The sequence below is a fragment of the Pinus tabuliformis genome, chromosome 2_2 (genome assembly GCF_031772625.1).
Source record: "Pinus tabuliformis cultivar Carrire ecotype Pingquan chromosome 2_2, CPIR1, whole genome shotgun sequence".
Classification (NCBI taxonomy): Eukaryota; Viridiplantae; Streptophyta; class Pinopsida; order Pinales; family Pinaceae; genus Pinus; species Pinus tabuliformis.
Genome location: NC_142300.1, coordinates 860,353,576 through 860,378,509, shown reverse-complemented (window position 1 = coordinate 860,378,509; position 24,934 = coordinate 860,353,576). Strand labels below are relative to the sequence as shown.

General features: G+C 39.3%; 1 protein-coding gene across 1 annotated transcript in view; it reads right to left on the bottom strand.

The window, feature by feature from the left end:
* PFI (tubulin folding cofactor E / Pfifferling (PFI)) overlaps window positions 1-24,934 on the bottom strand; it is a 307,411-nt gene that overhangs the window by 255,126 nt on the left and 27,351 nt on the right. The window contains exon 2 of the mRNA XM_089405409.1: window positions 3,228-3,398. Within this exon, the coding sequence (XP_089261535.1) occupies window positions 3,228-3,398 (171 nt within the window). The remainder of the gene's footprint in view (window positions 1-3,227; window positions 3,399-24,934) is intronic.

Sequence of the window (24,934 nt, the reverse complement as noted above, 5' to 3'; positions counted from 1 at the left end):
GTTATTTCTAAGTTTTGGTCTTTTTGGAGAAAGACAGATCATGTAGCCTCTAAAAGAGTGAAAGACACAGTGCTAGATGATGCTTGGTAGGAGAGGGTAGATCTAATTATTCAAATCATGGACCCTATCATTTCTTTGCTTCGAGTTGCAAATACAAACAAACCCATCCTAGGAAAGGTTTATGAGGGATGGGATCCCATGATTGAGTCTGTGAGGAGCATTATTCTACAGAGTGAATGCCCCAAGTATGAGACATCACCAGAGGCCTTCTGCGATACCATACATGATATTCTTGTCAGCAGATGGGACAAGAATTGTACACCTTTACATTGTTTGGCTCACTCATTGAACCCCAAATACTACAGCCATGAGTGGCTGAATGGTGGACCTTCCCGCAGATTCCCTCCTCACATGGATGGTGAAATCTCACAGGGGAGGAAAGAGGCATTCAAGCGGATTTATCAAGATAGTGCATTGCTTGCTGAGGTGGAGGATGCCTTTGCAGAGTTTTCCACTGGCAGTGGTCGATTTGGAGGTTATGATGTGATTAGAGACAGGGGGGCTAAGAAGCCCTATTCTTGGTGGGCAAATCATGGGGCAACAAGCCCTCCTCTTCAGCACTTAGCCATGAGGCTCCTCTCTTAGGTGACTTCATCCTCTTGTTGCGAGAGGAATTGGAGCACATATGGGAATTTGCATAATGTGAAGAAGAGCAGGCTTGAGCAGTGCAGGGCAAAGACAATGGTGTATGTGCACACCAACCTTCGTCTTATTTACAGGCAGAGGGAAGAGTGGTTGAGGGGAAAGACAAAGATGTGGGATGTCTTTCTTGATGATATGGGTCGGGACACCACTGTTGAGTTGGCATTGGCCAACATGGATCTCAATGATCCAGTGCTAGAGCCTGTTAGATTTGATGACTTAGAGGGGTCAACCTCCACACCAGCAGATGCAAAGGCGACTATGGATACAGGGGAGGAGGAGGATGCAGAGAAGAGTAGTGGGGACCATGATGATGAGGACAGTGATGCTGATTCTGATGATGATTGATGCCTTGAGGCTTGTATACCTGTAGTTGTTTTATATTTTCTATTTCTATTTGCCATTGGCATTGCACCAGCACTACCTATGTAACACATTTTGATTTGATGACTTAATGAGAAAACTACAGTTGTCAATGTGTTTATCTTACTATCTTGTAGTTGTAAGTTGTCTTTCAGTTATGAATTATGAATCATGATTTAAATTTTTAATAGATTTATCATTTATGTGACTAGTACCACTGACATTTAGTTGAATTTTGTATGTACTATGCATACAAAATGCAGAATGAAGAGGATGAGTTGGTGTGGATTTTCAATCCTAACGGCAGGCATTAGAGCTCTAGACTGGCCTATATTCCTCTTTTGGAGGTTGATCAGAATGACATCGCCTGGCAGTATAAGAAGCTATGGAAGATCTCGGCTTCTCTTAAAAGTATCCTTTTATTCTGGTTGATTCTAAAAAAATGGATTTTAACTCGGGACAAAATGCAGAAAAGGGGTTTTTTGGGTCCTGGTATATGTGTTTCCTGTCATGATGCTGTTGAAGACAGCTGCTATTTATTTGTTCAGTGTGGTTCTCTAGACAGGTACAGAAACAGGTGGAGATACATATCAAATTCTCAGGTCTTTGAGATCAGTGAAATGTTGAAGATTGTTTCCATTCATACTTCGATAACCGAACATTGAAAAAGGTATAGTGCACTACCACTGGTAGTGGCTTGGGGAATATGGATTATTCAAAACAGAAGACCCTATGAAGACAAGGTCTCCCCTCCAGACAGGGTGGAAACTCTCTTTTGGGCCATGTCACAAATCTCTTCTCTCAAAGGGTTATCCAAATCCAAGGCCCAATGCATCCCTGTCATCCCCGTCATCAATGAACATAGCCCTCGGGGTTTTTTAGATGGGGCTAGTCAGGAGGAGGGTCAGGTTTGTGGTCTTGGTTTTTCTTTATTCTTTAGCGACAGCCACTATTTTTATGGGAAGGGAAACATTGGCACTGATTCCAAAAACTTGGGATAACCTACTGCTGTGTATGCTATTATGAAACTAGCCATTGCAAAGAATGTCTGCAATCTTCAAGTAATCAGGGAATCCAAACTGGTTATTCACTGGATGCAAGACAAGGCGCAGATCTGTAATTTGGGCCTTGTACATATTGCTCAGCAGTTGAAGGAGATCACTGGTCTACTTCAGGCAATTTCATTGAATCATATTTATCAAGAAGATAATGGACAGGCTGACTATCTCTCAAAGGAGGGACTGCTTCTTCAGCCTCACTCTCATAGCATTGAGGAATACAGGGATAATGCTCTTATTTCTCACCATAATATTATTCTCAACTAATATGTATACATCAATTGGATATATGCCACATGCTTGTTGGTCATTATCTAGGTCATATTTGGAAGTTGTATTTCTATCAGTTATGTATTTAGACCCCGTTAATTAAATCTTACTTGAGGTTCTCTCGGAGATACAAGCAGTAATGTAGAAGTCCAGTAGTTGATTATGATGCAGATAACCCGCCTTTGGGATGTACTTTTAATTTTGTACTGAAACAGAAAGTATGATTTTTTTGGGAAAAAAATATATGTCGACTAAAACTAAAGCATAAAGCTTCCAAAGCCTTGTTTGAAAAAAAGGAGAGGTCTTAAAAGAATTGGAGAGCTCATAATGATCTGTTTATTAAAAGAGTTTTACTCTTATATTGCACCTATCTTATATGCTTTGGACATTTAAATGGACACTAGATTCAACATTTATTACTCAGCTTACAAAGAAGGATTACAGGCGTACATCTATTATTACTAGCATTTAAACTTATAAAAAAGAAACAGAACAGTTGTAACTCATACTTTCAATTGTTTTGTAGAGCATGAGACGTAGAAGAAAATTTCATCCTATAAAACTATCTAATAGGCCATCATAGGTTAAAGATTTAGCAAATAAATGTAGTGCATGCACTACCAAACTAGAAATGAAAGGACCCATGGACATGGAAACAACAAATACTGCTCAATTAAGGTATCACAAAGAAAAATCACAAACTTGTAAAATTCCCCAAGACGTACTTAGGCCACTTAGCATGTAATTAACTTGATATCTCCTAACAACCTTCAAAAACAAATCAGGAATAGCTTATATGGAATTAAAGAAATGGATTTTTTTTCGACTCGTTACTTGGTAGGATGCCATGAATCTCATGCACAGGGCCAGGTTCACTAACTCCTGCATACTCAAGAGAGACATGGAATAAATTCTCTAGATGCATCAGCTTCTCTTGCATTTTATTCACACCAACATGCTCAATCACCACCCGTTTTTGACTTGCCGACAAGACATACATTTCATCTGTAACAGGAAAAAATGTAAAAGTTTAGAAGGAACATTTAAGCATTCTTCCCTTGTTTTCAACCACTGCCAATTTTACTTAAGTAGTTCCATATAATCAGCACCTAACTAGTGCTTCCTCCTTTTCCCTAAGCTATAAAGTTAAAAATTAGAATAAAAAGAGACCAGGGTAGGATGTTCCAGAAGGTAAATAAACTTTTACAGCTAAAAAATGAGAAAGAATAGCATAAGCAGCATATGTGTGGTCCATATTTTTGTAAGAAATGCTGTGCCCTCAATTAGAGTTCGATAGTGGCCACATACAGGACATGGCATTTCCCACCAGAAAACATTTCCCTGATAACAAACAGGTTTCCAGAACAATAAATGCCCTGAAAATGATTCAAGTACAGCAAGATATGCTTGTTTGCCACACACCATGTTCAGGAAACAACCAAAAAATAGTTTCATAGTTGACTCCAAACAGGAGCAACATTTCAAGCATTAAAATGGCCACAAACACCCATTTTCATTTACATTTATCTGAAGCACCATTGGGGCCACAACCCTGCCACCAAATTTACATGGTAAAAGGCAGAAATTTGTAACCTCTAAAAATGCCATTTTGGAAATGAAAAAAAAAAATCATGTTTTTATTGTCAGTGGGCTTCTGAGACAAATTCTTTTTAAAAATCCCATTATAACTTATAAGTTATTTCTTTCTCAGCTGAGTTTGGGACTACATTTGTGGAGCTCAGCAAAAATTTTCGAGCAGTTTGTAAAGGCATTCAGCAATCTCAAAAGTTCAAGCAATAAGTTTGCAAATGTGGCACCAGCCACTGGCTATTTTCCAGTAAATTTCAACATTGAAGTGACTACTTGTCCACACCACAGTACAAGTCAAAGAGTTAGAACCCATAATCGTGTTACTGGCCAAAGTGATTACCCTCTTTCATGTCATGTCCACAAATTGGCTATGATACTACAGGGAGGAACATGTGAAAAGAGATCGTAACCTCCATTAGAAACTTGTGAGGGTCTTACACTAGTCTATGAGCCCATTTTTACTACAAGACCAGACATGGTTTAGTTGTTCATGGGGTTGAGCTCTGTCCCAGTACACTCAACATGCACAACAAAACGTAAGAGAGATCAGCAAGCTAAATTTGCAATAGAAAACAAGCCAATGAGAAGGCCTCCTCCAGAAGGAGGAACAATCATGCAACAAGTACCTCTCATTGTTGAATAAGCAAGGAAGAAACAGAGGTCAAGTGGCAAATTTGACATCATGTGGGGCATTGGACAATAGGAAAATGCTGATGGTAGGTTTTGTTGCTCCCTAAATCCCACCTGGGCTAACGTAGAATAAATTTTTAATCCACTTGGTGTGGCCTTGGGGGCAAGTCTCAAGTTGAGCAGCTGTCACTCAATTCTCAATTCATCCATCTAGGCTAACTCCTAGCGAAGCCAAGGGGGGTGGTCCCTATGAGAAAAAGAAAACTAAGGCTTGACTAAACTAAATTAAACAAGCAATATTCTAGGAGTTAAATGAGTTTAACCAAGAGCACATTCAACCATCTAAATGTAAATCACAGCATATCACTTTAGAGTAAGTAAAAGCACATATAACTTTCCATAAGCAAAAGATGTAACAATAACGACCAAATGAATGAAATACTCTTAAGTGAATGATGTAGCAAATGGAGACCAGTGCCAAACAAAGAGCACTTGCGAAATTAAATGCTCAAAGTAAAAGATGATTACATGGAAATAAAATGCTTATACTTGGAAATGGAAAGCTCAAAAGTAAACGCTTGAAATGTAGATACTTGGAAATAAGATGCCAAAAGTAAATGTTGCAATGAGAATAACTAAATACAAGAATGATGTAAAGGAAATGTTGTGAAGTGTTCTTGGTATGTTTTAGTTAGAGTTAGATTTCACTTGGATTTAAGTTAATTTGACAAATATGCAGTGATCCATATGAGTGCACAATGTGCGATGTGCGACTGCAAATAAAGTAAATCTAACTAATGTGAGTTTCCTCTTCTACCCTTATCCTCATTGGGTCAAGGAGAGTTGCAAGGGGATCCTACAAGAGGAAGCTTCGCTTCAAAGAGTACTCCCGAGAGCCCACAAGTCAACTAATTCGCAAGGAGATCCAACATTAAGAGAAACAAGCCCCTAGCCTGATTTCACAAGTCAGACGTTTACCAATTTCCCCCAATCTCACAATAAGGAGAATAGAAGCAGTTTTCCCTATTTAAACTAGATCAACCAACAAAATCTTTATGATCATGTACAAGGATCAAGGCAACCTTGCAATGGCACAAGCACAAAATCTTAATGGGGTTCGTTACTTTGCAAGAAATTGAAACTAATCTAAAGTACATGAAATGAAATCTATTCTAGAGAGCAATAATCGAAATCTAAACTAAGACCAAGAAATCAAACTACTCTAGTGAAATGAGAAACTAATCTAATGTTATCTAATTAAACTAATCAAATGGAATGAAGTTAGACCAACGAAACATAATAATGGGTCAGAATCTCTTTTTTTCCTTTTCTTTTTTCTAATTCCACGGATTACTCCCCATATTACCTACTGTAAAGAAAGGAGGAGCAGTATGAGGTGGGAATCTCATATACAGTTTTGAAGCGGAGATCATTTCAATGGAATGAACGACCCGTCAAGCTTGAATCGAGAATGAAATGAAAGGGAGGGGATGGTTTGCTGGCCATCTGGAAATTATGTTCTTCTCCCTTCTTTTTCCCCTCCCCGAAGGAGACATTTTATAATCCTTTCATACATTACTTGTTATCTACGATACTTTTCTTTTATTGCTTCTTAAAATAGTCTTTACTCTTCCCATACCACAAACCAATGTTCGTTCTATTTCCTCTATTTGAAACTAATTTAATGAAATAAAAGCAGACTAATCTAATGTTGTGGTTAAGCTACTCTAAAGGTTAATTTTAGCCCAAGAGAAATCATGCCATGAAAAGAGACACAACCACACAAAAGATCCCCACTAGGTAGGGGGCATGCTTAGAAGACTCTCCTAGCTCCCAAGAGATTACAATGCTTGATGGTATCCCTTATGAATAAAGGGATGAAAGATGGAGTCCCTTATGAATAAAGGCATCAAAAAGATGGTTGTGATGTTACAATGGTGGTAAGAATGATAGTTTGACCAAGGGTACAATATATGGTTCCTTTAGGTGCTCTAAATCCTCAAACTCGACGAAATTTCACCAACATTTCTCCTTGTAAAAGTGCAGGACTGCTAAAAACCAGCCAGCAAATTAGTATTACAAGTGCCAAAAATAAGTTTGAGACACTTAAAGAATGTTGGTATATGAAATCCAAAAATACCAAGTGAAATACCTAAGTTAAAGTACTAGATTCCTACACTATTTAGCTAAGGAAAAGCCAAGTGGACTTGGCCTTTAGCTAAAATAACTGATGTTAGGACAGCAACAAGTAAAATCCATGAAATGCTATAGATTAAATCAATGTAAACTCATGAAATCAAACCAAGGAACTTTGAATAATTTTTTAGAATTTAGATGAGGAAGAAAGAGAGAGTTTGGGGGGCCTTTGAAGTCCTTTGGAAACACTTGATGTAAGTGGGACTAATGCTTCTTTGGGTGCAAGAAGATGGCTAGTCCAACCGAGGACTTCCCCAACTCCAAGCAAGAGGAACCTGTAACCATAGTTTTAAAAACCAAAACCATTGGCTAGACCACTCCAACTAATAAACCGGGTTTCAAACTGGAACCGGTCAAGCCAGGACTGGTCAGGTCTAAAAGAACCGGTTTTTAAAAAAAAACATTAAATAATTAATTTTTAATGAAAAACTATTTTTCAGATTTAAAACCATGATTCCAAGCCAATAGAGACAAAATATGCAAAGTTTGCTCATTTATATACCATGTAAAGGTGAATATATCAAAATGGCACCAAGTGCAATACATATCATCGACAAAATACATAAGCAATGAGGCTTTAAATGGCCTATAAAGTCCAAAAACAATGCTACAAGCTATGAGGCCATTGGCCTACTACAAGACTACAAGTCTAGACTCTAGACTCTAGAGTCTACACATGATCAATCATCAAATTCATCACCACTACTAGACACGTAATCATCATCATCAGCAGGAGCTACATAGATATCATCCGTTTCAAAGTCTAAGGACGCCTCAGCCTCATCTGCAACCTCAGTAGCATTGCCACCAATAACAATAGAAGTGGACCTAATGGAAGCACGAGTTGGTCGAGTTGCACGACTAGTGCCTTCCATTGGTTGTTTGTCTATCCTTGATGAGGCTATTGATCCTGGTTCTCATGATGCCACCAAATCTACTTCATCCCCATATATGCCATGTCAATATCAAAATCAGCATCAAACACAGGATCTTCAGTCTCTTCACCCATTCTAATGTTGGATCAATATCGTCCAACACAATGGGATCTAGATCAATTGTTTTGTTCATCATTTGGTTCCACCTTAGTCAAAGGTTGTATTGCACGAAGACAAGATCATTTAACCGTTTTTGTTCCAAACAGTTTCTCTTCTTCATGTGTATAAGCTACAAAACAGACCAACTGCACTAACAACCTGAAGCACTGCAAGTTTGGGTGAGTACTCTAATTGCAAACTTTTGCAACTGAGGACGTCACCAAATGACTCCCACCAATGTGTTGCAAAGGAAAAGACATTAATTAGTAACTTAGTTCATTTCATTACTTATTTACCAATTACAAGTATTTATAGATAATTTGAATTGTATATTTGTAAACAATTTAACTCGAAAAGAAAAACAAATTGGAAATTGGAATTGCTTACCTGGTTGATCCACATCTCTTGCCATCTTTGCCAAATTTTTTCCAAAGGTACCAGCTACAATACTGAAAAGAGTAAGTTGTTTATGTATTGCCAACTGGTCTGCATGGCTAGGGACCATGCGCTCCAAGCAATCAATCAATCCAACTCTGACCTCCCCATCCTACAGATCTCCTAGCCGAGCTTTATAATGATACTTTGGGTTCAAAAAATACCCAACTGCATGTATAGGACGATGGAGTTAACTGTTCCATCTATAATCAATGATCTCCCATATACGGCCATATTTAGCTAACTTGTCCTTGTAAGTTGCCTATATCTACTCCTTTGCCTGATCCATAGCCTCGTAAATGTAGCCCATGGCCAATTTTTCCCCATCCACCATCCTTAGCACCTTAACAAGGGACTCGGTAATTTTCACAAGCTCAACAGACCTTTTCCAAAAATAATTGTTAAACACTTTCTTTTTGGTGTCTTTGCCACCTTGTCTACGAGCCCACCGAGATTCAGTCTAATCATCAGAAGAAAACATTTCTGCAGGTTTTTATGTTGAGCATTGAGACATTGCAACATGAGGAAGTGAGTTGCACATCTCGTAATTGCAAGCCTAAAAATATCTTTGCCCCCAATGTTTTTCCTCATTAGGCTACCCATGAGTGGTTGTAAATATATTTTGTAATGCACTTGGCATGTTCTACAGTGTTTTTTACCCACTCCACTTTGCCTATGTCCTCAAGCATGAAGTCCATGCAATGTGCAGCACATGGAGTTCAAAATATGGTCCTATATTTGGACTCAAGCATCTTTCCAACAAGAACATAGTTTGAGGCATTATCGGTGATGACCTGCACAACATTTTGCGCCCCCACTTCCTGAATAATGTCATCCAAAAACTCAAATAGAAGGGTTGCATCCTTCACCTTATCAAATGCATCAACTAATCTCAAAAACATGGTTCCTCGTGGAAAACAAATAAGGAACCGCTCCCTAGAGGTGGGAAACCCGTTCCAATGGTTCTGACGCTCCCAAAAGCTTTAGAACTGTATGGGAACGTTCCCTTTTCGGTGGGAGCTGCAATGGGAGCTTGGGAAAGTTCTGGGAGCTCTGAAGACTGTTTTTTTTGGAGTTCCAGCTTTCCCTGGGGTTGGGTGTTAAAATTTGCAACCAGGGCAAAACTTCATGTGGGTCATCTTATTCATGGCTAATAATATTTTTATTAGATTCCTCTCGTCGAGAGGTGTAGGATTGATATAAAGATCATCCAATTCCGATAAGTATTCATGGAGATATGAATTTATTTTGATTATGGAATTATTATCAAGCCGACCTACAACTCATGTAGGCTCAGAAGCCCAACAGTCGCATCTATTCACCCACCAACGTTGTGTATAAATATAAGAGGACTTTTCCTCATTTAGACTCACTCATCTCATCACATCTCTCTCTCTCTACTGTGCAGATATGAGTCTCTTCTCTACTGCGCTGAAATGGGTCTCTCTCTCTCACACATGTGAAGCCAGAAGCTGTTGAATTTGACGCTACAACTGCAGAAGTAAAGATTGACTTGCGTGGCCTAGAAGATCTCCTCATCTGAACTGTGTTGTAGGTTCATCTGAACCTCCTTTGAAAGCCGCAACTTTTGGTGGTGGAATGAAGTCAATCCGACGAACGGTTTGCAAGATATCGACTGCCCTAGTTTGAAGCCGGAAACTGCTGAAACTGAAGCTGCAACTACAGAAGTAAAGATTGACTTGCGTGGCCTAGAAGATCTCCTCATCTGAATTGCGTTGTAGGTTCATCTGAACCTCCTCTGGAAGCCGAAACTTTTGGTGGTGGAATGAAGTCAATCCGACTGTCGGTTTGTGAGATATGGTCTGCCCTAGTTTGATAATGAAGCCGCTAATGCTGATGCTACTGATCTAGGGTTTGCTACTGCTGATATGAATCAGATTTATTGTACTATTTCTCTCTGCTGAATTATTGAAGATAAAAGAAGATTTGATCAAAGGGTTTCCCCACACATTGTGGGGTTTGTCCCTGGCTAGCCGCCACATCTTGTGTCTCTTGTCTTGGCTTGTTTTCTGTCGATCGTTTAATGTTCTATCTGCACTTTACTTTATGTACATGTGATTGCTAATCGGTGGAATATAATAAGAAAAAGAAGTAAACTGTTATAAGCATAGAACATACCATAACTTAACATTGGCAAAATACAAGCCGGTAGACAAACATGTTGAACTACCCACAAAACATGAGCCTTTGTTGAAACCTTCGCAGGAAGAAAGGCCAAAGACATCCTTAAAACCAATATCCTTAATTGAGAGACTGGAGCAATCTCTTGATGGGTTAAGGAAGCGTGTGGCACCTCAATGTAAGGGCGATATCTGAGATGTCATGCTGATGAGTATTTATGTATATATATCGCAGAAGATTGTGTGCATATTGTATGTGGCAGTCAATGCTTAACCATTAGAGTTGCTTTACTTTTTCTCTTAAGAATAACTAGAGAAACATAGGTAAAACTGTTCCTTTGTATTTTTAAGGCAAATTGTTTCAAAGACTGGTCATGTGTCAGAGAACAGAGAACTGATAATGAACTTGACATTTTAATATTTTATATATATAAGGGAGAGACTCAGGGAGAGAGACACCCAGAGAATATATTTATATATAAAGGAGATTATATATTTAAAGTGATTTTAATATTTGAATATTTTGATTTAATATTAATTTTGATTATTATATAACTTGTATAATTAAAAATATACTTTTAATTTTTATATTTTAGTTTTTTATTATATAAAATTACCGCTCTCGATTAGCCATTTCCTATAAATTTTGGGGAAACCTCTAGTCGTTCCCGACACCCGTACCCAAGTGCCCAACGTTCTCACGTTGTAGAAACTCATGCAACATAGGAAATTAATGATAGTGCAGTTCTTTCCATCTATCCATCCATCTGACATGACGGAACAACCCAGTGTTGCGGGGGAGCGCCCCCCCCCCCCTTCGAACCCGCTCCCGAAGCGCGCTCCGGGCGGGAGCGGCTCGGGAGCGGGTCGGGAGCGCGCTCCCAAAATCGCTCCCGGACGGGAGTGATTTTCGGGAGCGCGCTCCCTTAAAAAAATTTACGCTCCCTGCTCTGATAGGGAGCGTTTCAGGGAGCGATCGCTCCCGAGCTCCCGGAGCGTTTTTTAATGCCCGGGAGCGATAGGGGAGCGATCGCTCCCTAATCGCTCCCGGGCATTAAAAAACGCTCCGGGAGCGATTTTTAACCGGCCGGGAGCGGTTCGGCGGAAAAAAATTCCGCCGGACCCGAAAAATTAAAAAAATTTAGCTAATTTTTTTTGTTTTATAAGCCCAATGGGCCAAAAACTTGTCATTACAACTTTGTTGAGCAAGTGATTGAGAGCTTGAGCAAGAGATTGAGAGCTGGAGCAAGAGCTGAGGAGCAAGGAGCCAGAGCTGAGGAGCGAGGAGCAAGTGCCAAGGAGCGAGGAGCAAGCTTGCAGAGGTATGTAACTTAATCATTTAGTTAGTTTAGCTGGTTAGGTAGTTAATTTGGTTAGTTTCATTTACCTGTTTGAGTTTAAAGATCATTAATTTAAATTAAATTAATAAATTAAATGAATTAATCCCAATAAACTAAATTAATTTGCAGATTCAAGACTCAAACCCTACAAACATCAAACACGATGGACCTGAGCATTTTTATTGGCATTTTCCTCTTCCTGGTCCCCTTTCTGGTTATTATGGTGGTGGAGAGTAGGAAACGGAGGGGGCCTGACCCTGAAGAGGTGGATGAAGAAGCCGGAGGAAGTCAAATAGGTGAAAACCCCAGTGAGGAGGATGTGGAGGGTGAACATGAGGGTGAAAAAACTAAACAAGACCAAACTCCATTGTGGAAATATGTTCAGAGGCCTGAAACAGGGAGAGGGGGTGGAACCACTAAATTTCATTGCCCCCATTGCAACACTGATTTCACAGGCTCATACACCCGTTTGAGAAGACACCTTTGCGGGAAAAGGGCATGGGATGGAGAGAAACAAATAGGAATCAGAACTTGCAACGGGGTGTCAACAGTTGATAGAGCCAAATACATAAAGGAAGAGGAGGACGCCCAATACAAAGCAAAAAGATCAAGGGGTTTCTTTGAACCAAGCTCACAAAGAACTCCTTCAGCATCCTCCCAAGGCAGTGGATATGGACATGGAGGCTCAGGGTCATCATCTTTACGCCGTAGAAGCATATCAGATTTCCTTGATGAGGGGTGTAGGAATGATGTGGATTCAAAAATTTACAGGTTCCTCTATGCAAATGGGATACCATTCAATGTTCTACGCTCACCTTATTGGCACGAAATGGTTTCTGCCATAAATGATGCCCCTAAAGGATACAAGAGCCCTGGGTATGACAAGGCAAGAACAGTTGGCCTTGATCATGAAAAAGCAAAAATATCACATTCTTTGAATAAAATGACAAGTTCTTGGACTGACAATGGGGTGTCCATTGTATCTGATGGATGGACAAATGTAAAAGGCAAGCCATTGATAAGTGTTCTTGCTGTGTCCCGAAGTGGTCCCATTTTTCTAGCTGCACATGATTACTCAGACAAGTTCAAGACCGCTATCAACATTGCAGAAGCATTGCTTGAAACAATTGAGCGTATTGGCCCATACAATGTCATCCAAGTCATCACTGATAATGCTCCTAATTGTAAGGCAGCGGGAGCAATTATTGAGGATAGATACCCGAACATATTTTGGTCTGGATGTTTGGTTCACACATTGAACCTTCTGTTGCATGATATTGTCAAAAACAAAAATGAACAATACCAATGGATTGGGGATTTGTACAAGAGAGGAAAAAAAATGATAAAATTTATTACAAATCATAGCAATACCCATGGCCTTTTCCGCAGTCACTCGAGATTGGAGTTGCTGAAGATTGCGAGGACTAGATTTGGTAGCTATTACCTCACCTTCAGGCGCCTTTTGAAGGTAAGAGAGGGTTTAGCTAGCATGGTATCAAGTCCAAATTGGCAGGTGTTAAAGGAAAGGGCTACAAATGTAGCTGACATTGCAGGTTTTGATACGGTGGAGGAGGCCGCTCTTGATGGGCAGTTTTGGACAGCTGTGAGACAGGTATTGGATTTCACCAAGCCAATTTATAACATGATTCGGTTTGCAGATACAGACAAACCGGTGATTGGCGAGGTGTATGAGCAAATGGATACCATGTTGGGGGAAATAAAAGACATTGTTAATAACAGAGATCCCGACTTGTACAATCTGATTCACGATTGTGTGTGTGAACGGTGGAAAAAGCTTAACCTTCCACTACATTGCTTGGCGTATATCCTTACGCCAAAATACTACTCAGATTCTTGGTTGGGCAAACCTGCAGCAGGGGGTGGTGTTAGGACCAAACCCCATTTAGATCGAGAGGTAACTAAAGGATATCTGGATGCATTAGAAAAGTTGGTGCCTGACAGGGAGGAATGTGCAGCTGTGCGCCTTGAAATAGGCAGATACTTCACTGGCAGTGGTTTGTATGGTAACTTCCATGCAATGGACGACAAAGATAAATTTGATTCTCTCACATGGTGGGAAACATATGGCGGCGACGGACTTTTGCGAAAATTGGCATTGAAAGTTCTTGCACAGGTTGTAAATTCTTCTTCTGCAGAGAGGTGTTGGAGCACCTACAGTTATATACATAATGTGAAAAGAAACAGGCTCAACGAAAACCGAGCAGAAAGCTTGGTTTATGTGCACTACAATTTGAGGTTGTTGAGCCATTACTGTGATCGGGCCAATGAAGATCCCACATATAAAATTTGGGACAGTCACCCTGAGGACGACAATTTAGAGGATGGCATTGTACATATGGAAGAACTAGAAGATGAGCTTGTACGGGATGAAGCTGAAGCAGCTGCAGCAGCCATGCCACCTCCACCTCCACCATCCAGTAGCAGTTCTCGGGGCCCGAGTCTTGTTCCATTGCTGTCGCCACCTCCATCGACACCCTCGCGTGGAGGCTCGAGTTCTGGTCGTCGGTCTGGGAGGGAGACTCCTAGAAGACCGCCAAGACCTACTTATACTCCTGGAGACTCTCGTGGCAAGGGCCACTTGTAGATTTACACTTTACTTGTCTTTTTTAGTTTCTATTAGACTTGTCACTTTAGTTTTCATAACTGTTCAGTGTTGAGTTTTGAGTCCTTGACTCTTGACTCTTGACTCTTTCATATCATTATGACATTATGATATTTTTTGTAAACATTATATCACTGTGACAATGAAAATTTGAAGTTTGAAGTTGGGCCTTGGCAATTATAACTCATTGGTAATGATTGTGAATTATGAATATGATGCTTTGTGAAAGACTAAAGTTGTTTCATTTCATCTCATTATTCATGTTTCATTTTATAAATTTTTAACATTTCATATCATGTTAACAGTTAGAAGTTAGGACTTAGAAATATCTTCGATATTACTTCTTGTAATGGTTAAACTTGGCTTACAAGTACAACTTGTTACTTTGGTGATCAATGATGATAAATGTTATTGAATTGAATGTTATTTTAATTTATTATTTTACTAAGGTTGATGACGATTATAATTTCTAGATGATTGATGTGATATGGTTCAATGATCAATTTATGTTTTTTTATGTTTTTTATGTCTATTTCATCATTCTACATGTTTTTGTTGACATATATGTATCAAAAATTAAAAAATATAAAAAATATATATATTTTTAAAAAATCGCTCCGGGATTCGCTCCCAAACCGGGAGCTTCTGAAAATGGTCGCTCCCGCTCCCGCTTCCGCTCCCGCTCCCCGCTCCCGCTCCCGCTCCCAAGTAACACTGGAACAACCTGTTTTGAGCCATGAATCTCTATACTCAGCCAAATACTCATCAATGGAAGAAATCTCTTTTTTGCAAAAGAGCTCCCCTCAAGTCATTCATACTAGGGCCTTTGAAGCCCTTTCCTGCAGCTATAACAGAGTCCCACATATCTTGGTAATAAGGTGAGCGAGCAGCATTAAATGGGATATCTGCATCATACCATCATCTAGCAATGTATTGATAACAAGTTTCTTTGCATTGTTTTTTCCAATGTTGATCCAAAGCGAGTTGACGACTTGGCTAGGAGGAAGTGGGATTAGAAGAGGCAATGTTGGCAGATGATGAGAAACAACTCTGGATGTTTGTTCTCTTTGTTCCTTTTGATTTTTGGCCAAAAGAAAGAGGAACATAGTGAAAGGGGTCATTGGTGGAACGGATAGAAGAGGAGCCTTGAATCTCATAACCATCATACCCACCCTCTTTCATGGCTTCTAATAATTCCCTCTTCCTTGCAATGTCATCTTGGATGGCCTTCTCCCTAGCCTTATCCTCCTGAAACTTTTCAAACTTGGAAAGGTATTATGCCCTAATAGGACCTAACACTTCATTTGGTGCTTCACATGGCTTTACTTGGCCTCTTATCCCAGCCAAGTGTTGTTTCAATCTGAGAATACCCCCACCTCCAATAGGTTTATGGCATAATTTGCATATCATTTTTCCATCAATCAAATCACAATGAGTCCATGCACTATTCTTGGCTTTTGGAGCCATGTTGGCTTGAAATAATTAAAATTTGCAAAGAAATATGCCACTTAAAAAAAAATTGCAGCTAAGAAGCATGGAAAACCAAAGCTAAATTTAGGAAAAAAATGCACATGTAGCCTACAAAATTTGATAGCATAGAACTAGAGATTTGATAGCATAGATGATAGAACACATAAAAAAAATTAATACATGGACAACAGTCAAATGAGGAATTTTTCAAGTGAAAATCCTTACCTAGAAATGCAAACTAGCTTCCTTAGCCTCCTCTTGAAGATGCCAACTCTACTAACAGTTCCAAACTATCTCCAAAATAGATCCAACTCCAACTCCAAGCCTCTAAGATGACTACTACTCCAACAAAAATTCAACACTCTCGAAGCTCCCAATCAAACTCACAAAAACTCCAAATGAGATTTGTGAGACAAATGAGAGGGACAAACTCCTTTTAAAGGCTTGGAGAGGGTGTTTTTGGAGGGAAACAACGCTTATTTTCCCTCCAAAACACCCTAGAAGCTTCGTAAACTGTGTTGTGTGGGTCCTTTGCGGCCTTGGCAGCTAACCGATCGATTTAGGACGGAATCGGCCGGTTTGACCATAAACCAGTCGGTTCTGCCCTAAACCGGCCGGTTAGCACCGATTTTTCTGTTTTCTGGGCGAAGGGAGGGGTCGAACCCGGTTTTCCTGTCGGTTTGGCCGGTTATCGGTTCAAACCGGCCAGTTTTAAAACATTGCCTGCAACACATGATCTTGCCAAAAAGATTAGTAGCATAGGTGTAGCTTACACAATGACAAGATTAAACATGTTATTCAACCGAGAAATACATGTAATAATCAAATCTACGATGTAAACTAGCAAGAAGGTAGCAAGCACTTGCTAACCTTTTCCTTTGGACAGCGATGTCCCTATTAGGTCCTAAGCTACAAACTTAGAGAAAATTAAATTTGAACATCAACAAGGTTACCTCAAATGGCTCCAAGCAAACCACACAAATATTGATACCAATAGCCTCCAGATCCTTTTCTTTATTAGCAAATATGGAATAATTACAAAGCAATACTACCAACATTTCCCCAAGTTCAAGCTTCCAACCATAGCTTGCAATGAGAGGGGAGCATGAATTTATAAGAAAAATGGGAGAAGATCCCAATGTGGAGAGACACCCCAAGTGTCATGATGATAATTCTAAGAAGGAAATGAGTTGTCCAAGTGTCAAGAGGGGCAGCCAAGAGAGGGGTTGTGTATGGGAGCTTGATGCCAAGTGTTCAACGCACATCTTGAGGGAGAGTGAACTCCCCATTTAACTCCCACGATCTTTAAGTTAACTCGGTCATCCCCAACAGTCAACTAGGCCAACATTAAAGGAACCAACTCGGCCCCCTCCACATATGCAATTCAGTGCTCTATCTAGGAGAGAACTTGACCTCCCATGTGGCATCAAACTCAACCCTCTTAAGTGGCCTCAACAACATCACTTAACTGCCTCTTTGTTCCCTTGTCACTTCACTTCAAGTGGATGTGACATTTAGCTAACTAAAAACATGTTTCTAGGATGTCCCCAGTTATTTAATTCTGATTTTTCTTGTCTTTTTCCTCACTTTTTGAGTAAAAGTGTTTTTTTGTTAGGAAAAATCAATATTTTGCACCCCAAAGCGTGTACTAGGACAATGTTGGTACTTTCAGTATGAATTTTGAGTACTCGCATGCCATACAACATTTCCTAATGTCACTTTTTTATTTGTTAAATAGAAATTTATTAAAGATTCTCGTTCTACAGGAAATTTTTAATTATTAAAAAATACTAGAAATACCTAGTGCAATTCTATGAGACTCTAGAAAATGCCTAACATGGCAATATACATTGACCCTAGAATTAGAAAACACACTCAAGGTCTAGTTTGTAATCGCACTCCAGCTTTGAAGGATGAGTCAAAAAACCCAACTAATTATTTATTTCTAAGTAGCGAAAATAATTAATTAAGTAAAAAAAACACTCTAGAGTGACATTCTTACTAACTAGGTCCCAAGGGTCTAAGTCAGTTACATAAGTTCATCATGTTAGTGTCATTTTATACAATTCCCCCATGGGGGTACGGAATTTGCATAGAGAGAGAAGATGGAAGTAAGTAGAGAGAGAAAAAGAAGGGGCAAAATTGCCCTACTGGACTTCTGAATTTGAAAAAAAATTATAGGAGCCTTGTCTAGTGGGCAATAGTCTTTGTTCCCTACTAAGTACATCTGAGCAAGTAACAAGTTTGAAAGGTGCATTTTTCATGTTGAATGCCATTTGATGTCCTTCTCAACATATTGGAAGAACTTTTGGTTACCAATTAAGGGCCCAAGGAATATGGTGGCCCCCATTATGAGAAGGTGAGAACAACCCTACTATAAAAAGAAGAGGAATCTTGTTGAGAGGTGCCTAGTGAATATGAAACCCAATTGGAATGAGTTTGGAGTTTCTATTATTTCTGATACTTGGAAAGACTCCTTGTAGACTCTTATCAATATCATTGCTTCTTCAACAAAATGTTCCATGTTCATTTCTACCACAAACTATTCATTAGAAATGAAGAATGTTGCATTTATTAGAAGAGAATTAATGTGCATAATTAACAAAAACCGAACCCCATTTTGGTGGTCCAAGTTGTTAGAAATTACGTATTTCTTTGGAAAATTACAAGGGTGATGCTAGACTGCAGGTATACCCACCTTTCTGGACTCGATGTGTAGTATATAATTTTAACCTATGAAACCAGATTCTTCCCCTAGGCCCACCGTGTCCCGAATCTGGAAAATCAGACACGATTCGAGAGGATTCGAGTCTGAAAATCGGGACACGTCATGTCCGATTGGGACACGATCGAATCCGGATCGTGTCCCAATTTTCGATTCGAATCCGGAATTTAGGAACCCACGCGGCGTTTTGAAGGCAATTTTCTCCATTCTATTTTCACATTGAGCTATTTAGTTTGCTATGGGTGTTTTGGAGCAAGGAGCAAAGGGTGTGGGAGCATTTTCAAGGAGATTCAAGCAACAAGTATGTGCATTTTCTCTCTATTTTTTTTTCATTTTTATTACAGCAGTGTGCATGTGCATTTCTTTTACAAATTTGTGCATTTTTGGTTTCTTTTTTGTAGCATTCATGCCTTAATAAAGGGCAGCAGGGAAGGCGCAAAGGAAGAGGAAGAATGTCCCCATTGGAGATGCCCCTCTCCCAATTTCATTAGGGTTTGCTGCAAGTGTTCCCTCTATTGCAAGTGGGGCTGCAACAACAGCTTCAAATGTTGAGGGAAGACTTCCCCCTCAAGGTAACAAACATCCCTTGTGGAAATACAAGAGAGCAAGGGCCAAGCAGCAAGGTGAAGGGAGGAGGAAATGTGAGTTGGAAATGCAGTTATTGCCACAATACTTTCATGAGCACATATTTCCATGTGAAAGGTCATTTGTTGGCTTTACTAGGTTGTGGAATTGGAGCTTGTACAAAGGTGTCTTTACCAAAGAGGAAAGAAATGGAAAGAGAGTCCAATGTTGGTATGGCAAATGTGGCTGCAAAATTAAAAAAACCAAGAACGATGACCCCCTTCCATTCTTGAGGAAAAGAGGCAACAACATCCCATTTGAGAGTTTTGGTGGGGGACAAGCAGCAAAAAGAAAGGTAATTTCACTTGGTCCAATGGGCAAGATTTTTCAGAAGGAGAAATGGGAAGAGCTTGATCTCACCATTGCCTTTTTTTCTATCAAAACTTCATATCCTTTAACATTGCATACTCACCTCTATTTATTGAGATGTGCCGGGCTCTAACTCGAGGGGCTCCATCAGGGTATGTGCCTCCTGAGTCAGAGAAGCTTGATGCTGATGGTGATTTTGATGATGACTATGAGGATTGATGACTCATGAGTCATGAGCTACCTACTACCTTAAGGCTTGTATACTTGTAGTTGTTTTGTATTTACTATTGCTATTTTCCATTGGCATTGCACTACCTATGTAACACATTTTGATTTTGATGGCTTAATGAGAAAACTACAGTATCTTTATCTTACTATCTTGTCTTTCTCCTATTGAATCATTGATGAATTGAATATGCATTATGATTTATCATTTATGTCACAATTGTATTTGTATGCATAATGTTACTTTGTAAAACTTACATCTAGATGAAGATCTATGCTTGAAATCAATGAATTTGTATCATGAATGAGAATGTGTAAGAAATATCTAATTTTAAATATATATATATATATATATATAACGTATCCGATCGTGTCCTGTTCCGAGGGGTCAACATGTCCGTTTCCGACACTCAAATCCCCATATCCGTCGAATCCTAAAACCCCGTGTCAGGTAACTTAGATTTTAACCTACGGAGAATAGGAGCTCTCTCCCCTACCCACCCACCCTTCTCGCACTTCACTCTAGAATAAGGCCCCAAGCATGAGCAACCTCAAAAGTACAATTCCAGGTCACCCCCAGTGTGGAGCATTTTTTAGGAAATGCACTCCTGGGGGTTTTGGAGAATTCTAGGCCACTACGAGAAGTGATCCCAGAACAATAGTAACAAAGTCCTCTTAGAGTACTCACAAGATGCTCCTAGGTCACTCCCAAGTCATTCCCAAAACCTTTGAAAACACTCCTTCAGCACTCCCAATAGAAACCTAATCGCTTCTTGCAACAAAGCAAATATTTTTGGCTTGATGAGGGCATGACAAGGGAAAAGACTCATTCCTAGGGTTTACTGATGGAATAAAACATGCTTTCACTCCATTTTCTCTCATTCTATCACTCTTCTCACTTATTCCATTCATATTTGCTAAGGTTTTGAGTGGGCTTCTTGCTAGTTGTTGAGTAGATTTGTGATAGCTTGGAAATAAGATTAAAGGTTGCCATAGTTACATTCAATTGCTATTAGAGAACTAAACAACCCATTTTTGCTTTTCTTTTCGATGTGTTATAAACTTCTATATTTTCTAGGTTGAATGTCTTATTCTCATACCCTTTTCTCATTCATTATTCTCTCTCATTCTATTGCAAACAACAAGTTATTCTCCAAAAGCATGATGTATTATGTGGTTTGTCATTAGGTTCTACTTTTTATTATGATGGTGTTGTCGAGAAACCAAAATACCAATCACACAAAGGAAGGAGAAGAATATGGCAGCTGCCCATACCATGGATAGGAGGAAGAAATGGATAGAGATGAATGGAATAATGATGGCGACAGTGACTATGGAAATAAAACCAAAGAGAGTTCAATACCCTTATGGAAGTATATGACAAGGCATGAGAGAGGGAAATAGGGTGGAACAACTAAATTTGCATGGCCTAACTATTATAACAAAAATTACATAGGTTCATACACCCACGTAGTGAAGCATCTTGATGACATTATGCTAGGTCATGAAAAGAAGATTATGGCAATTGGAATCATGCCCTATGATAACCAACAAGAGATTGAAAAAATACATAAAGGAAGGGGGAAAAGCAACAAAATAAATTCAAAAAAATAAAAGGTTCAACCTGAGACCAAATGCCCATAAAGAAAGGTTTGGTGGTCAATCCCCACCCCTCCATGCTAGTGGATCCTCACCCATGCTTCCAAGGCATAGAACAATAGCAACTTTGATCGACCAAGGTTGCATGAATCACATGGATGCAAGGGTGTTCAAGGTTCCCTATCCATGTGGCATACCATTCAATGTGCTTCGCTCACCTTATTAGCAAGAAATGTTACATGCCATCAACAATGGCCCTAAAGTATATAGGAGCCCTAAGTATGACAAAACAAGAGCCATGGGAATTGACATGGAAGGAGGGACAAAGCATAGTGTTTTGGGACAATTTACAAATGATTGGTCTAAATATGGAGTATCCATTACATTTGGTGGTTGGATAAATGATAAACATAAATGCTCTTGTTGCATCTACGAGTGGTGGGTCATACGAAAACCACATTTAATATTACAAGGCCCTTAATTCAAACCAATTAAGAAATTGGGTCATACAACACCATTCAACTCATTATTAATTGCGCTTCTAATTGCAAGGTTGAAGGAACAGTAATTGAGGGTATGTCCTAACATATTTTGAGATGGTGTTTGTTGCACACATTTAATCTTCGTTTTAAAAACCAAAACCAGTGTTCTAGCTGTTGAAGAAAGTGTAACTAGGTTTGGTCTTCATAATGACATGATCTTTGTAAATGATGAAATAAAAGAAATGAAATTATTTTTGTATGCCTTGTTGCATGGGTTTCATGAGCAAGAGGTTTATTTGTTAGTGGCTCCCATTGAGAGCCTTAGGATTTATTATTGAGTCAAAGAGTCAAAGTCATGTATGAAGAAGCTCTTCTTGAGCCTGTGTTCAATATATACAAATCTATAGAAATGTCAAGAAGCCCTCCAAATGACAAGCACAATCCTCTTCATCATGTCGGCCTGCAAAATGAATAAAAAAGAGTCATGTCAGCTCCAATAAGGTGACATATCTCTTTGTTGGTTCATGTCAGATATTTATGGAGGACCAACCACTATTTATATGCAGCTAGGGTCATCATAGAAAGACAGAATTTCAGACAAGCATCTCTGCAACTTCAGATGAGGACAGAATCTTAGATACCTCTGCACCTTCGTAGGTAATCACAATGAGTAAGAACAGTCTCATGACCTCACAATCTCGGCGATCTCTATTCTTCGGATAGGTAACACATAGATGAAGTTCTTCGGCCTCTTCACATATTACAGTCTCAACCTTCTCGACATAATTATGATGATGAAGACCTCGGTGAAGGGAAAGAACACGGTCACAATCTCCGTATAGTCGTGATGATGAAGATGTAGGTGATCTCTCTATTATACACTCTCGGCATACTAGACACAGTCATGATCTCGACATAGTGGCAACCATGATCTCGGTCATAATCTTGATGAAGATCTCGGCATATACATACATATCTCAGTATAGAGACCTTGTCGACATGGTGATGATATCGATGAGAGTGCAGCAATGATCTAGGAGAAGGTACAACAATGATGCAATTGTAATGCAATAATGATTACCTCGGTGAAGCATCAGTGATGATGATGAACTCAGCAGTGATAGAAGAGGATTGTTGTCTTGGTCTTGGAGTGGCCTAATAGGTCAAGGGTCATGGTCTTGGTATTCGTCAATTGGAATCTCTATAAGAAGAATTTGTGCGGGTTTTCCTCTCAAAGAGTGAGAGGTTTTGGCCCTGGCAGAAAGCCAATATCTTGTGTCCTTGTCTCTTTTGTTTTGGTAGCTATTTGATGAACTAAGAAGACACACTCTAATAATATCAAGAGAAGATTGTGCTAATAAGAAAAGTTAAAAATGCCTCACAAATAGTTATCATGGCAAGAAGAATCTCATTAACCTACATTGCCCTAGATTCTTCAACACTAGTTGGCCACCTCTCAAGTAAGGTTTTGAACTGAACCTGGATCCACCCGAATCAAATCAAATTCAATGAACCAATTTTTAAAAACCTACATAAAATAATTAATTATTAAATATATATATATAGATATATATATACTTTAAGATTCCAAACCTTTAGAGACAAACTATCCAAAGTTTGCTCATCTATATACCATGTAAAGGTGAATATGTCATAAATAGCTCCAAGTGCAACACATATCAACAATGAAATACATAATCAATAAGTCTTTAATGGCCTCTAGAATCCAAAAACCATACTACAAGTTATTGAGCCACTAGCATACTCCAAACCATTGATCAACATGATCACTCATCAAGCTCATCACCACTACTAGAAATAGGATCATCAACAGGAGCTACATAAATAACATCTGGCTCAAAGTCTCCAAACTCCTCAAATTCCTCAACCTTATAATATGGTAGAAATTGAAAAAACTTAACATCCTTAACCAATGATTTTTATTAGAGTGAAAGGTTCATCTCATCAAGCTTATAATATGGTACAGAAAACTTAACATGTCTAACCAATTATTTTGGTTTGAGTGAAGGGTACATTTTTGTTAAGGCCATAATTCAAACCTTCAAATTTCAAGCATCATGGTTATATTTCTTGGCATTTTCTTCTTCTTGGTTCCTTTTTTGGTTATTATGGTGCTGGAGAGTAGAAAAAGGAGGGTTGAAATTGAAAATGAAGAAGGGGATGAAGAAGGGGGACATAGTGGATTTGATGAAAACCCCGGTGAGGAGGAGCTGGAGGAGAGTGAACATGAGTCAGCTCAAAAAACTAAACAAGACCAAACCCCATTATGGAAATATGTTAACAGGCCTGAAGCGGGGAAAGGGAATGGAACCACTAAATTTCATTGCCCCCATTGCAACAATAATTACACATGTTCATACACCCGTGCCAGAAAACACCCCTACGTGAAAATGCCATGGGATGGAGATACACAAATAGGAATCAAAACTTGTACAAGTGTGTCAGCAGCGGATAGAGCCAAATACATAAGGGAAGAGGAGGAAGCCCAATACAAATCTAAAAAATCAAAGGGTTTCTTTGAACCAAGCTCACAATCACATGCACAAAGAACTCCTTCAGGATCCTCCCAAGGCAGTGGATATGGAGGCATAGGGTCACCAAGTTTAAGGCGTAGAACCATATCAAATTTCCTTGATGAAGCGTGTAGGAATGATGTGGATTCAAAAGTTTACAGGTTTCTCTATGCATGTGGGATACCATTCAATGTTCTTCGCTCACCTTATTGGCACGAAATGGTTTCTGCCATAAATGATGCCCCTAAAGGATATAAGAGCCCTGGTTATGACAAGGCAAGGACCGTTGGACTTGATCATGAAAAAGCAAAAATATCACATTCTTTGAATAGAATGACAAGTTCTTGGACTGACCATGGGGTGTCCATTGTATCTAATGGATGGAAAAATGTAAAAGGCAAGCCATTGATAAATGTTCTTGCTGTGTCTGTTAGTGGTCCCATCTTTCTTTCAACATATGATTACTCAGACAAGTTCAAGACTGCCATCAACATTGCAGAACCATTACTTGAAACAATTGACCGTATTGGGTCATACAATGTCATCCAAGTCATCACTGATAATGCTCCTAATTGTAAGGCAGC